This window comes from Lithobates pipiens, unplaced genomic scaffold, assembly GCF_037356315.1.
Source record: "Lithobates pipiens isolate NorthernLeopardFrog02 unplaced genomic scaffold, aLitPip1_a1.2 Scaffold_24, whole genome shotgun sequence".
Lineage (NCBI taxonomy): Eukaryota > Metazoa > Chordata > Amphibia > Anura > Ranidae > Lithobates > Lithobates pipiens.
The window spans coordinates 4245543-4259362 of NW_027507786.1; the positions used below are offsets into that span (position 1 = coordinate 4245543).

Consider the following 13820-nt stretch of genomic DNA (forward strand, 5'->3'; position numbering starts at 1 on the left):
CTCCAGTCCTTCCCTAACCCCTCCCTACACAACCCCCTGCACCCTCATATTGTTTTAAAATAAAATACTCTAGGAATGTAACCTAATTCCATCCATCTTCTGGCCAAGCCAGAGATGGTTTGGCTCCTTTCTCCTCATTTCCAGCCATGGTGATAGGCAGTCTTTACTGCAGCACTGATTGACACATGCTTATTGAAGTCTGTGCTTTGTTTAGTGTTGCACTACCATGAGCTTGATCTGTTGTAATGATGAACTCCGTGGGGGGGGGGGGGGGATCCATGAATCCATGACAGCCATAAGGTATGGAGTTGAATGACATGGCCTAAAGTGGGCCTCCTAAAAATGATGAAGGAGGACATAGTCTGTGCTCTAGGACTAATGGCATCAAAAAATTTGGAGACAGTCTGAGCCTGAGGATACCTGAGAGTCCCATTCTCTAGACTTTACAAACAAAAACTGTTGCTGTTACTGAACCTCCATAATTATTTTCATGTAGTCCACACATACTTTAACTTACTTATACATGGAGATGTGATAGTAATACTGAATTATTTTTCAGATCATCCAGAAATACCAGGCAGTGTGCAGATTGTTCGCTCATCCTCGAGAGATGCTATGAACATCACCTTTCAAGGTTTTGAGACTCCAAATGGACCCATATTGGCTTATGCCATCATCATGACAACCGATTTAAGTGGTAAGAACAGTTAACTTAATAGAGTTATACTAACTAGAAGCATAACTGTGAAACTGAGCAAATACAATATATACTTTTAAATTGTTTGACTTCTATTTTTATAATAGTTCTAACTGGCCGTAAAAAGTACATGGCTGGCTCTTGAAATGTGATTAATGCACCACAGCAGCACTTCAGGAGAGGGAGGCACACTCTATTGGAAAAACAAAGCAGAGTAGAAGGCGGTTCTAAGTGCAGTAATAAAAGACTTTAATGACAAGGAAGGGTTAAAAACACTTACAAGATGGAAGTAAAAACAGGCATATCCATGAATCCATAATGAATGCCTCCTGGGAGTGAAGACAACTGCAGGTGGAAGTTCCAGTAGACAAGCGTTGGAAAACAATGTGTCTCTGATCCAAGATGGAGAGCCGTGAAGTCCGGGCCAGCATGGAATACAGGAAACTGGAAGTGATGTCAGAGTGGGCAAGACACGTTTCCGAGCATGCCCGGTTGTTCCTTCTTCAAACCAAATGGATTCATTGATGTGCCTGTTTTTCACTTCCATCTTGTAAGTGTTTTTAACCCTTCCTTGCCATTAAACTGTATAATTACTGCACTTAGAAAGCCTTCTTCTCTTCTTCATTATAATTGCTAAACCAAGCATCATTTAAACTAAATAGTCTTCAATTTTTTTAAAGAAAAAGTTGTTGTAGTCTATTTTGCTTTAACTGTAGTGGAGCTGCAATATTACCATTCAAAGAGTTCATTGGTTTCAATGAGTCAGTTGACGTGTAGGCTTGCTTTGTGATCAATACAGCACAACCATTGTGTGACTATATAGAGCAGAAAGCAGATGCAGAATATGTAATGAGCTAACACGGCTTCCTTCATAATTAAAAATGATGCCTAGAAACATGACTTTAAACATTATTTAAACAAGGAAAATCCTTTATCTAAACAGATGCTTAAAACATTAAACATTCTCTTCAAAATAAGACAAAATTAAAATTAAAATAATGATGTTGAAGAAAAAATAAAACAATGTTGAATCTATCAAATATAGAAAATATTTTGGCAATGAAAGTATCTTCTTTGGTCATTTGTCAGTCTATTCCATTATTATCTTTTTAAATTGCAGGCAGCAAACCAGCTGAAGGGTCTTTATCAAAAACATATAATGATTTCAAGAATGGATTGACCAGCACTTATGTGAGCTCTGTCATTGAGCAGCAAAATATCCCGAACACCGACCAAGTGAATAAGATAAGTGTCCATGTGGGAGATGGAACTGTTTCAAGGGGATATGTCAATGGACCACTGGACCCCACGTTACACTACAGGTAATGGAGTTGCTTTGATGTCCATCCAACGAGATGTGTTGAGAGTGTGAGCTTTCAGCAGCAATTGGGCTATTTTAGCAAAATTTTACAACATAGGCATGTGATACTCAAGTCAGTGATAACATGATGATCATGTTGGCACTGGCAACTATTGTGGCTAGGGCTGGCTTTATGCCATTGATCTCAATGTCAGCACTGGGATGGTGATCATATGATTTTCTTAGAAAAAAAATCCATATTTATTTTCGTATTCTCCTAACTGTGGACTGGGGGCCAAATGAGGCCCTTTTCTTGCTTTTATCTGGTCCTTGGAGCATTATTCCCCTCACTGTCAGCCACAGTGAGGCATATTTCCTGCCATTGACAATGGCGCACTATTTCTTCCACTGACACCAATGATGGGGCATTATTCTCCCCATTGACACCAATGATGTGGCACTATTCTCCCCACTGTCACCAATGATGGGGAACTATTCCACCCACTGATACCAATGATGGGGCACTATTCCTCCCACTGACACTAAATGATGGGGCATTATTTCTTCCACTTACACCAGTGATGGGGCACTATTCCTTCCACTGACACCAATGATGGGGCACTTTTCCTCCCACTGACACTAAATGATGGGGCACTATTTCTTCCATTGACACCAATGATGGGGCACTATTCCTCTCACTGATATCAATGATGGGGCACTATTCCACTCCCTGACACCAGTGATAGACCATTAAACCTCCCACTGACACCAATGATGGAGCATTAATTCTCCCACTGATACCAATGACGGGGCACTATTTTTCCCCTTAAAACTAAAGAGGGGACACAGTTTACTTCCAGTGGCACCAGGACATTTTCTTCCCCTGCTGGCCACAGTCCGCCCCCCCCCCCTAAAGTTTGAAGTACAGCAAATTGGCCCTTTATTTAGAAAGTTTGAAAACCCCTGCTCTAAGCAACTTGCATAGTGAAATATAAGGAGAATGTTGATGAAATGTCAGTGAAATTGTTACATTTTCTGCTAAATCCTTCCTCCCAAATAATAAGATGGATGCTGAATTCTGATCTCTCGACTTTTAGGGTCTACCTAGTAGGCTTTACAGATATAAACTATGATCCAGCCACAGGCACTATCAATGAAGATCAATCAACAGCAGCTGTTAGCACCTTTTCTGGTTCTACTTCAACAACTTCTACTTTTAGAACAGGTATGCATTGTAATGTATTTACAGTTTTTCATTTTTCACATTTTCTTTTTGTGCTCTACATTATTCAGTTTATCACTTTAAGAACATCAGCAGCCGCCAGCCCCCCAAGTCTATCCCTAACGCCTATCTAAACCTTTCCCCGGAAGCCGAACCTTGTTTCAAAATAAAATACCCTAGGAATGTACCCTAATTCCATCTGTCTTCTGGACCATCCGGTGGTGGTGTGGGTCCTTGCTTCTCCTTCCAGCCATGGTGAGGGGTGGTCCTGACTGGCACTGACTGTCACTTATGTTCTTTGTTTATCAATTATATCCTAAAGAATAGCTTCTGCTTCCTGTCTCCCAAACCTTCTTCACTCCTCTAGACCCTTCCCCTGCTCCCACACCATGTTTAGAAATAAAATGACCTCAAATGTATCCTAATTCCATTTGTCTTCTGGCCAGTCCAGTGATGGTTTGGACCCTTTCTTATTCCGACTTGCCATGGTGATGAGTGGTTCTTATGGCAGCACTGATTGGCACTTGCATAATGATGCGTGAGCTCTATTAAATATTGCAGCACAATGAGCTTGGGCTGTTGTAATGCTGCACCCCCAAGAGGTGGATCCATGAAAGTCGTTGTTCAGAAGTAAGAGATTGAATGGCAAGGCTTTTCATCCAGGCCTGAAGTGGGCATCTCTAAATGATAGAGGACACAAGTAGTCCTCTAGGACTGATAATAGTTTAAATTTGGAGGCAGTTGAAGTCTGAGCATACCAGAGAGCCCCAGGCCCCAGGCCCCAGGCCCCAGACTCCAAAACAAAAACTGTAATCTTACTGCTACTTACAAACTGAATCATATATGTTATTTTTCCATTTAGCCCACATTTTCAATTTAAGCTACCTGTAAATGGAGATGTAATACTGATACTGAATTACTTTTCAGAACCTGTGGAAATACCAGGCAATGTGCAGATCGTTCGCTCATCCTTGAGGGATGCTATGAACATCACCTTCCAAAGTTATGAGACACCTAATGGACCCATAGTGGCTTATGCCATCATCATGACAACTGATTTAAGTGGTAGGAACAGCAAACATAATAGAATTATACTAACTAGTGGCATAACTATTAAACTGAACGTCATTTATACTGACTAGTCTTGCATTTTCTGAAGAAAAAGGTTGCCCTATTCTAATTTGCTTCAACTTTAGTTAAGATGTGCATTAGATACAAAGAGTTGATCATCTCATAGACGTGCATTGTGAGAAGAACTAGTAAAGAACAACTATTGTGTGACATTGCAGAGCAGAATGCAGATCTAGAATATGTAATGAACTAAAATGTCTTTCTTCATGTACAGCTATTATTACAAATTATGACTAGAAAACACATATTGGTAACATCTCTTTATAATGTGGCTAGGTGACAAGGCTAAATCAGGCACCACATCCCTGGAATAGTATTCACAGAGCAACAGATATTTGATGGGATTTAAACGGTACCAAGAGACAGTAGAAAAACAATTGATAATATAAACAGCAATAAATTAATATAAATACAATTCATAAGTTGAAATCACTAAGTGCATAGGATAAGTGAAATAGCATTGTGAATAAATGAGGGAAAAAAACAAAAAACAGTCTAAACAGGTGAAATGAAATCACAAGTGTTTAGGTAGAAATGAATGTTGAAAATGAAGATATAATCGACCTCTGAAGGATAGGCCACCATCCAGTAAGAAATGACCATAAATTGTGAATCCACCACCGATTAAAAAAATTGTATACTCTTACCGGACTCAGTGGACCCAATGCCAGCAGCACAGAGTCAAAAAGGCATGGAACTGGGAACATGGTCACTCTCAGGAAACAACATGTGAGGTCAGCTTCCGTACAACCTTGTCACCGAACCCAATCATGGACTTCACCATTCATAAAAGAAAAAGGCCGCCACATAGTGTAAAACCATAAACTATGGGTTTTATTGTAAAAGGTAGAACACTTACATCAATGATGATATAAACAGGCAAGATAAGGTATGTGATCACAAATACATCCAAGAAGTGCAGTAACATGGAGCAAGTTCAGTCTACCCGACTGATTTCGTTCAATAGATCATCTGGGGAGTTCCATACCTCTTTGACTCTGTGCCACTGGCATTGGGTCCACTGAGTCCGGTAAGAGTATCCAATTCTTTTCATCGGTGGTGGATTCACAATTTATAGTGATTTCTTACTGGATGGTATCCTATCCTTCAGAGGGCAAATATATCTTCAATTTCAACATTGATTTCTACCTAAACCATTGTGATTTCATGTTTGTAGCTTTTACCAATCTGGTAGCGCAGTGCACATTTTGAGATTTAGATTGATTGATAATATAAAACTTTGTTTAAACATGATTAAAATCAACCAAATAAAATCTAACATATGCCAGTTATATGATCAATGGTATGTTTTACATGAACAGTAATGACGTGGTATCTGTTCCTGACATGTTTCGCCAATTAGGGCTTCTTCAGGGGATTTGGAGACCACTACTGATATGAAAGCCAATTAACCACCAATGGTCACCAACAAGGTTTTCTGCGCAGTATGGGGTAGAGGGCACCGTGTGGCTCCAGCCAAGAGGGTGACCTACATAATGTAACATCGTGATCCAGTTTACGTACACCTGGTATCGGTTTTGGTTATAAAGTCAGAAGCTCTTGATTAAACTCTTTACAAACTACACATTGTCTTTGTCTTGGTGTGTCTCCTGTGGCCACACTCTGCCCTCTTCCCCCTACTGTGCAGACGGCCTGGTTGGTGACCATTGGTGGTTAATTGGCTTTCATATCAGTAGTGGTCTTCAAATAACCTGAAGAAGTCCTAATCAGTAAAACATGTCGGGAACCGATACCACGTTAATACTGTTTATGTAAAACACACCATTCATCATATAACTGATCATAAAACTGGCATATGTTAGATTTTAATTGGGTGATTTTAATCATGTATAAATAAATATCAATTGTCTCTTGGCATCGTTAAAATCCCATCACATATTGGTAACAGTATTTATAAAAAAATGTTTACAGGTATGCACAAACATTAGGTATTCCTTTTAAAATAAGACAACTTTTTTTTCAAGAAAAAGAAAATGAGAGAGGCTAAATCTATCAAAAATAGAAAATATTTTGGTGTTGCAAGTATTTTTATTGGTCAATTGTAATGAAAACCCATTGGTCGTTCTTTTTTTTTATCTTACAGGAAACAAACCAACTCAGGGGTCTTTGGCAAAAACATATAATGATTTCAGGTATGGGTTGACCAGGACTTATGTGACCTCTGTCATTGAGCAGCAGAATATCCAAAACAGTGACCAATCGAATAAGATAATTTTCCATGTGGGAGATGGCACTGTTTCAAGGGGATACTTCAATGGACCATTGGACCCCGCATTACACTACAGGTAAGTTGCTTTGACATGCATCCAACAAGATATGTTGTAAATGTTAATTTTCACCTTGGTGAAGAATCAGCAACAATTTGATTATTTTAACAACATTTTACAACCTAGGCCTGTGATCCTCAAGTCAGTGATGAGATGGTGATCATGTGGCTTTTTTTTTAAAGGGTTGGCACTAGGGTAATTAGTATGGTTAGGGTTGTCTTTGTTTATCAAGAAAGCCATTAATCTCAATGTCAGCACTTGGATGGTGATCAAATGGCTTTCCTAGTAGAAAAATCTATTTTTTTTTGTATCACCCCAAGCTGCTGTATGATGAAACATGGGGATATTGTTGATGAAATGCCAGTGAAATTAAAACAAATCTATGTTTTTGGTATGCCTGAAAGCAGCCTGCATGGTGAAACATCAGTCAATGTTGATTGAATTTCTGTAAAATGTTACATTTGCTGCAAAATCCTTCCTCCTAAATAATAAGATGGACATCGATCTCTTGACTTTCAGGGCCTACGTAGTAGGCTTTACTGCGATAAACTATGATCCAGCCACAGACATTATCAATGAAGATCAGTCAATAGCAGCTGTTACCAGCTTCTCTATTTCTACATCAACAACTACTACAGGTATATACGTAATTGTAATGAATTTACAGTTAGCATATTTAAAAAATGTTGACTCCACATGATATCCTCCACATTGCAGCCTCCTGTGCACGTCACAGGCCCATCATCTCAGATTCCCCGTCACAGACTGGTCTCCCCATCACAGACTGGTCTCCCCTCATCACAGACTGGTCTCCCCTCATCGCAGACTGGTCTCTCTCATCACAGACTGGCCTCTCTTCATCACAGACTGGTCCCCCTTCATCACAGACTGGTCCCCCCTCATCACAGACTGGTCCCCCCTCATCACAGACTGGTCACCTTATATCCCAGACTGGTCCCCCTTCATCACAGACTGGTCCCCCATTACAGACTGGTCCCCCCATCACAGACTGGTCACCCCCATCATAGATTTTCTCCCCATCACTGACCCCCCTAGATATAAAGACTCCTGTCCTCTTAACAGCACAGCACTTCCCCCTCCCCACAGAGCCCTACCTTATTCACACAAGACATGCAGCGCAGCCATTCTGGACAATGGGTGGGACTTTTCAAGTTAAAGGTGAGTGAATGATTGCTGTATAGCAACCAATCACCCGCTTCTTAACTTAAAAAGTCCCGCCATTTGTCCAGAGTGGCCATGCGTCTCATCTTGTGTAAATAAGACAAGCGGAGGGTGGGGGCAGTGCAGCGATCCGATGCCAAAGGAACAGACAAACCCGTGCACAGCATGCTTGCCATGCTGTGAACAGAGCAGCAGGCAGGCGAGCAAGCAGCAGGGAGAGGAGTGGGACAGGCAACTATTTGGCGAGGCTGTGGCCCGGGTAGTATGGCTACTGGGGTCGGAACCGGACCGCGGTCTGTCATTTAGTGATGCCTGATCTACAACAAAGCAAAAATGTCATTATGCCAAAATATCAATAATTAGTAGCGAGGGGAAAAAGGTCACAAATTGCTTCCCCAAGAAAAACCAGAGCCTAGATGACCATCAAGGTAGGGATGCCACCAGGGCTCCCTCACGACAGACATGGGGGGTACAAATTAGTAAGTATTCCAGTGTAACAATATTTGCTGAAAAGAGATAAGATATAATGTACCAGTTGCTTGGCAAATATCTGTGTCAAAATTGCAGTGTGGGGTGGTAGACGAAGCATAGGGGAGCCTTGGAACCCAAGGGAACAGTAGGAAGGGGATTGGGGGAGAGGATGAGATTTCATTGTAGAACAATTAGTAGCATCACCCTTTGAAAGGAAACTGAAAAAATAAGGAATCTACTAGCAGTAGCAACAAGTACTAACACATTACAAGTGGGACTTTGAAAAACAAAACATGCAATTTTACTGTTGGTGACCAACTGCATCTTATGTCATTTTTTAATTTAGCCTACACTTACACTTTACTAATAAATGGAGATTTGATACTGATGTTGAATAATTTTTCAGGTCCTGCAGAAGTACCAAGCAGTGTTCAGGTTGTTCGCTCATTCTTGGGAGATGTTATGAACATCACCTTCCAAAGCTTTGACACTCAATATGGACCCACAGTGGCTTATGCTATCATCATGACAACTGATTTAAGTGGTAGGAGCAGCAAACTCAATACAATCATCCTATCTAGCAGCATAACAAAACTGATCAAATGTATTATGTATACAATGTAAATGTATTTATGTATTTCAAATGTTTGACTTCTATATACTGTACATCAGGATTCAAAGTTTCAAGTCTTGAGCTACTAGCCAAGCCCTAAGATTTACTTGCCACTAGTTGCCCCAGCCAACCCCTACCCTTGCCACTAATTCCGCCCCTAAACATGCCCTTGTAAATTTCCTCATGAAATTACACTGTTAACCACTTCCGGACCGCCCGCCGTCGTTATACGTCTGTGCTTTGACGTTAAATATCGGGGTTATGGCAGCAGATAGCTGCCATAACACTGGTATTTTCTTAAACGGTGGGCAGTCTGCTTTAGGATAAGAGTGGTCTCACCGCAAGATCACTTTTATCAAGGGCGGAAGAGGTGCACCCACCCCCTCCCGCCACGCCCCGGTCATCTCCGCCGCTTTCCAGAGCCGTCGGTAGTGGCGGAGACTATCCTTTCCTTTCTCCTGCTTGGCACTAAGTCGGGTGAGGGAATGATGGCCTCCTACTTGACTCAATGCCCTTGGATTACGGAAGCGACGTCAAACATCACTTCCACCCCAATGGCCTTTTGAGAAGGATCAATTAAGCAGAACCGTTTGTAGAACCTTGTTTGACTCTGCTGAGCAGAAAGCAGATCAACATTTTGAATTACAAATTATGCCTAGCAACACATCTTTACAACATTATTTAAACAAAGCAATCTTTTTTTTACAAGAACATCTAAAATATTAAGCATTGCATTTAAAAAAAAAAATGAATGATCATTTTTTTTTAAGTGAGGCCGAATCTATCTAATATAAAAACATTTTGGTGTTAAAAGTATTTTCATTGATCATTTGTCATGCTATCCCATTGGTCATTCTTTACATTTATCTTACAGGAAACAAACCAATTAAAGGGTCTTTATCAAAGACATATAATGATTTTAAAAATGGGTTGGCCAGTTCCTATGTGACCTCTGTCATTGAGCAGCAGAATATCCAGAACACTGACCAACTGAATCAGATAAGTGTCCGAGTGGGAGATGGCACTGTTTCAAGAGGATACGTTAATGGACCATTGGACCCCACATTACAGTACAGGTAATGGAGTCGTTTTGACCTCCATGCATTCAGACACACCTTATGTTTACAAATCCAGAATCATATTGCTCAAACACCAGACTGAATCTATGTTAGAATACCTGGAGGTGGAATAATTTGAAAAAAAAAATATTTTATGAAAGCGCTCTATATAATAATTAGGGAAGAGCAAAATTGTGAGTTTTTTTTCACTTTTGGTGAAATTTCATCAACAATTAAGTTAATCCTGCAAAATTTAACAGAATAAGCATGTGATTCTCAAGTGACTGATAACTTGGTGATCATACAGTATGTCTTTTTCTATCTAACAGCTGACATCAGGGTAAGTGGTAAGTCTAAAGTTGGCTTTCTTTATCAACAAAATGATTGAATTCGATGTCAGCACTTGGGATGGTGATCACATGGCTTTCCTGGAAAACAAATCTGTTTTTATTCCTCTAAGCCAGGGATATGCAATTAGCGGACCTCCAGCTGTTGCAAAACTACAAGTCCCATCATGGCTCTGCCTCTGGGTGTCATGCTTGTGGCTGTCAGAGTCTTGCTATGCCTCATGGGACTTGTAGTTCTGCAACAGCTGGAGGTCCGGTAAATGCATATCCCTGCTCTAAGCTGTCTGCATCACGAGACATGAGGTTAACATTGATGATATTTCTGTAAAATTGTTATATTTGTTGCAAAATCACTCATTCCAAATAAGATGTTGATCTCTTGACTTTCAGGGTCTACGTAGTTGGCTTTACCTCTATAAACTATGATCCAACCACAGACACTATCAATGAAGATCAGTCAACAGCAACTCTTACCAGCTTCTCTGGTTTTGCTTCAACAACTACTACTATCACTACTAAATCAGGTATATACGTATTGTAATATATTTAGAGTTTACATTTTTCACAATTTTTCACAATTTTTATTTATGCTGTGTTCTTTATTCAATCAGTTTACTTACATTTTAATGAACATCTGCAGCCTCTAGCCTTTCAGTCCGTCCCACCCCTCACTAAACCCTACCTCCGAATCTTCTTTTTCATTCCCTTAAGCGATGGTCAGTCCCTAGAACAGCGCTGATTGGTACTTGCATAACGACATGTGTGCTCTTCTTAGTGTTGCAATACTGTGAGTTCCAGGCTGTTGTAAAAATGGATCCCCAGGGGGTGGGTCCATATCAGCCTTGGCTTAAGTCTGGTACACAGACTTTTTCGTTCAACCGAGCATGTTAAATGAAAAAAACTGACAGCTCAGGTCAGAGCCCTTGCACTAACAATTCAATGTTAGTACAGCGATCTCCCCTGCTGTGCTATTGTGTTCTGACAGGGGAACGGCCCCCCAGCCAGAACTTTCCGATCAGCGCTCTCAGTCATTCACTGAGAGCACTGATCGGGAGCCAGTCATCAAATCTCTTTTGGTTATGATCCTTCAACAGGCATATCCCAGAAATATCCCAGTTCCTGCTACTGCAATACAGTATAAGCAAAAGGGTAGGGGTCATTGACTATATATATATATATATATATGGACATGACCCCATTTGGTTAATGATGTCACAGGGATCACAGTGACATCATTAACAAAATATGGTCATGTTCATATATGGTCAATGATGCTTCCTGGAAGACCCTGCCTTAGTTGTCATCCAATTGCCTTGTCTTTCAGCAGGAGGAAAGCAAACAGACTAGATGTGTCTCCATTTTTGGTGGGTCAATGGGCATAAGGCATTATTACTGACATGTATCTACATCACTGGACAACGCGATTGACATTGACTGTACATCATGGGACATTTTCTTGGTTCTTTTAATTAAAAAACTTGTCAAAAAACGTGTTTGTGTGATTTTTTTTATAGTTACACATTTGTGAATTAGCAGGAGGTACTATGTACCCCATACATATTCACAAAGGGGCTAGTTTCTAGGTGCCTCCTTCCTGTTAAAGGGACTTACAGATTTTGGTAAAACCCCTGAATGTAGACCCCCATAACCACCAAGCCAGGGTTGTGGGGAAGAGGCCCTTGACTCATCAATGTGGAGACAAGTTGTTTTGCCAGGGTGGGTTACATAGTCAGGGGTCAAGCTCAGAGACCAGTAGCTATAGCAGTAAAGATGCTCTCACTGATCTGATGGAGAACCATAGTACAAACATTATGGGTGTACATTCACAAAGCACCTAAATGGAAATGTGATACTGATACTGAATTATTTTTCAGTTCCTACAGAGATACCAGGCAGTGTGCAGATTGTTCGCTCATCCTCGGGGGATGCTTTGAATGTCACCTTCCAAAGTTTTGACACTTCATATGGACCCACAGTGGCTTATGCCATCATCTTGACAATCGATTTAAATGGTAGGAACAGAAAAATTAACAGAAATATATTAGCAGTATACTGTAGCTTGGAAACTGAGCAAATGAAGTGTATGCATTTTAAATGTTGTACTGTGAACTAGCTTTAAATGGTAGAATTTAAATGGTTGTAAATCTTAAATGGAAAATGAAGAAAGAATATCTTCTATAATGTGTACTTCCCTCAATCCAAAGCACCTAGTATGATTTTATGTCTCCTTTCTCCGCTATCTGCATAAGTCACTTCTAACAAGTTTCACATGAGATAACATGAGCTAAAAATTTGTGTCGTGAGGGAGCTTAGAGGGAGCTAAGCAGTGAGCTTGTTTATTCAGGATACAGCTCTGCATGTTCCTTCGTTCCTCTGCCTATGTAGAGTGGGGGGGTGTCCCTTTCCTCCTATCAGGTTCCAGACAGCGAGAATCTATTCTTCCCACCCACCCATATGTGCTACTGAAAGAGGAAGAAAGATTTTTAACATGATCTGCACTTTCCAAAGAGTGTAGAAAGGGGAAGACAGCAGATAAAGTAAAACCTATGTAGGAGAATTTGTTTTATCTCTGTGTATCATCTGAGGCTGTTCACTTCACTGGGTATATGAGAGGGTTTACATCCACTTTAAACTTGTCTTCATTCCTCCTCCATATGACCAGCGTGTCATCTATATATCTTTTCCAGAAACTCCTGCATGCCCTCTACCATGGCGTACTCCCAATAACCCAAGTGCCGGCAAGGGTAGACTGGGCTGCATGAGGCTCCCATGGCTACACCTCATATTTGCAATAATATCTAACTGCAAACTGAAAACAATTATTCTGAAAAACAAATGTCATTCAATTTAAAAATCAATTCATTAAGCTCTGGTCAATAGACCTGTAAAAAAAATTCAAATACCTCCAACTCTGCCCTTAGGGGTAGAGGTATACAATGATTTAACATTGATAGAAACCAAAACATCACTCTATTCCAACTGTGTTGTATTGAGAATTGTTAGTATGCCCTTATGATCTTTAAATTAAGAAGGGGCTCGGGTAACAAGATCTTGCATTCTGTCCACATACTCACCTACCGGATGATTGGCAACTTCCCCACTGTCCTAAAGATTAAAAGGTGGCAAAGTGAGTCTAAACATAAAGAGGAGCTGCAGAATGTCTACTACCTACTATAAGATGTAAATTGACTATCCTTGCACTTTTTGAAAGATATGTTTAATTGTCTGATTTGCTTTAACTGTAGTTAAGATTAGCAACACAAAGAGTGCATCGGTTTAAATCAGTCGGTCTACTTGTAGACTTGCATTTCGAGGCGAATTAGTAAAGAACTGTGTGACACTGAAGAGCAGAAAGCAGATACAGAATACATAAAGAGCTAACTTGGCTTCCTTAATGCCCATTTAAAATGACAAATTTTGACTGGAAAACACATATTGGTAAAATAATTCAAAAATAATAATTTATTTTCTTTTGATGCCTCATTTGTAATAAGTAAACATGGCTGTCTTA

The 13820-nt window shown here is 40.2% G+C and overlaps 1 protein-coding gene across 3 annotated transcripts in view; it reads left to right on the forward strand.

Moving 5' to 3' along the window:
* LOC143929620 (uncharacterized) overlaps positions 1–13820 on the forward strand; it is a 329026-nt gene that overhangs the window by 239542 nt on the left and 75664 nt on the right. For all 3 annotated transcript variants that reach the window (XM_077453528.1, XM_077453525.1, XM_077453526.1), the window contains 10 exons: positions 560–697; positions 1818–2019; positions 3095–3222; positions 4147–4284; positions 6455–6656; positions 7158–7276; positions 8698–8835; positions 9779–9980; positions 10700–10833; positions 12184–12321. In XM_077453528.1, coding sequence (XP_077309654.1) covers positions 560–697; positions 1818–2019; positions 3095–3222; positions 4147–4284; positions 6455–6656; positions 7158–7276; positions 8698–8835; positions 9779–9980; positions 10700–10833; positions 12184–12321 — 1539 coding nt within the window. The remainder of the gene's footprint in view (positions 1–559; positions 698–1817; positions 2020–3094; positions 3223–4146; positions 4285–6454; positions 6657–7157; positions 7277–8697; positions 8836–9778; positions 9981–10699; positions 10834–12183; positions 12322–13820) is intronic.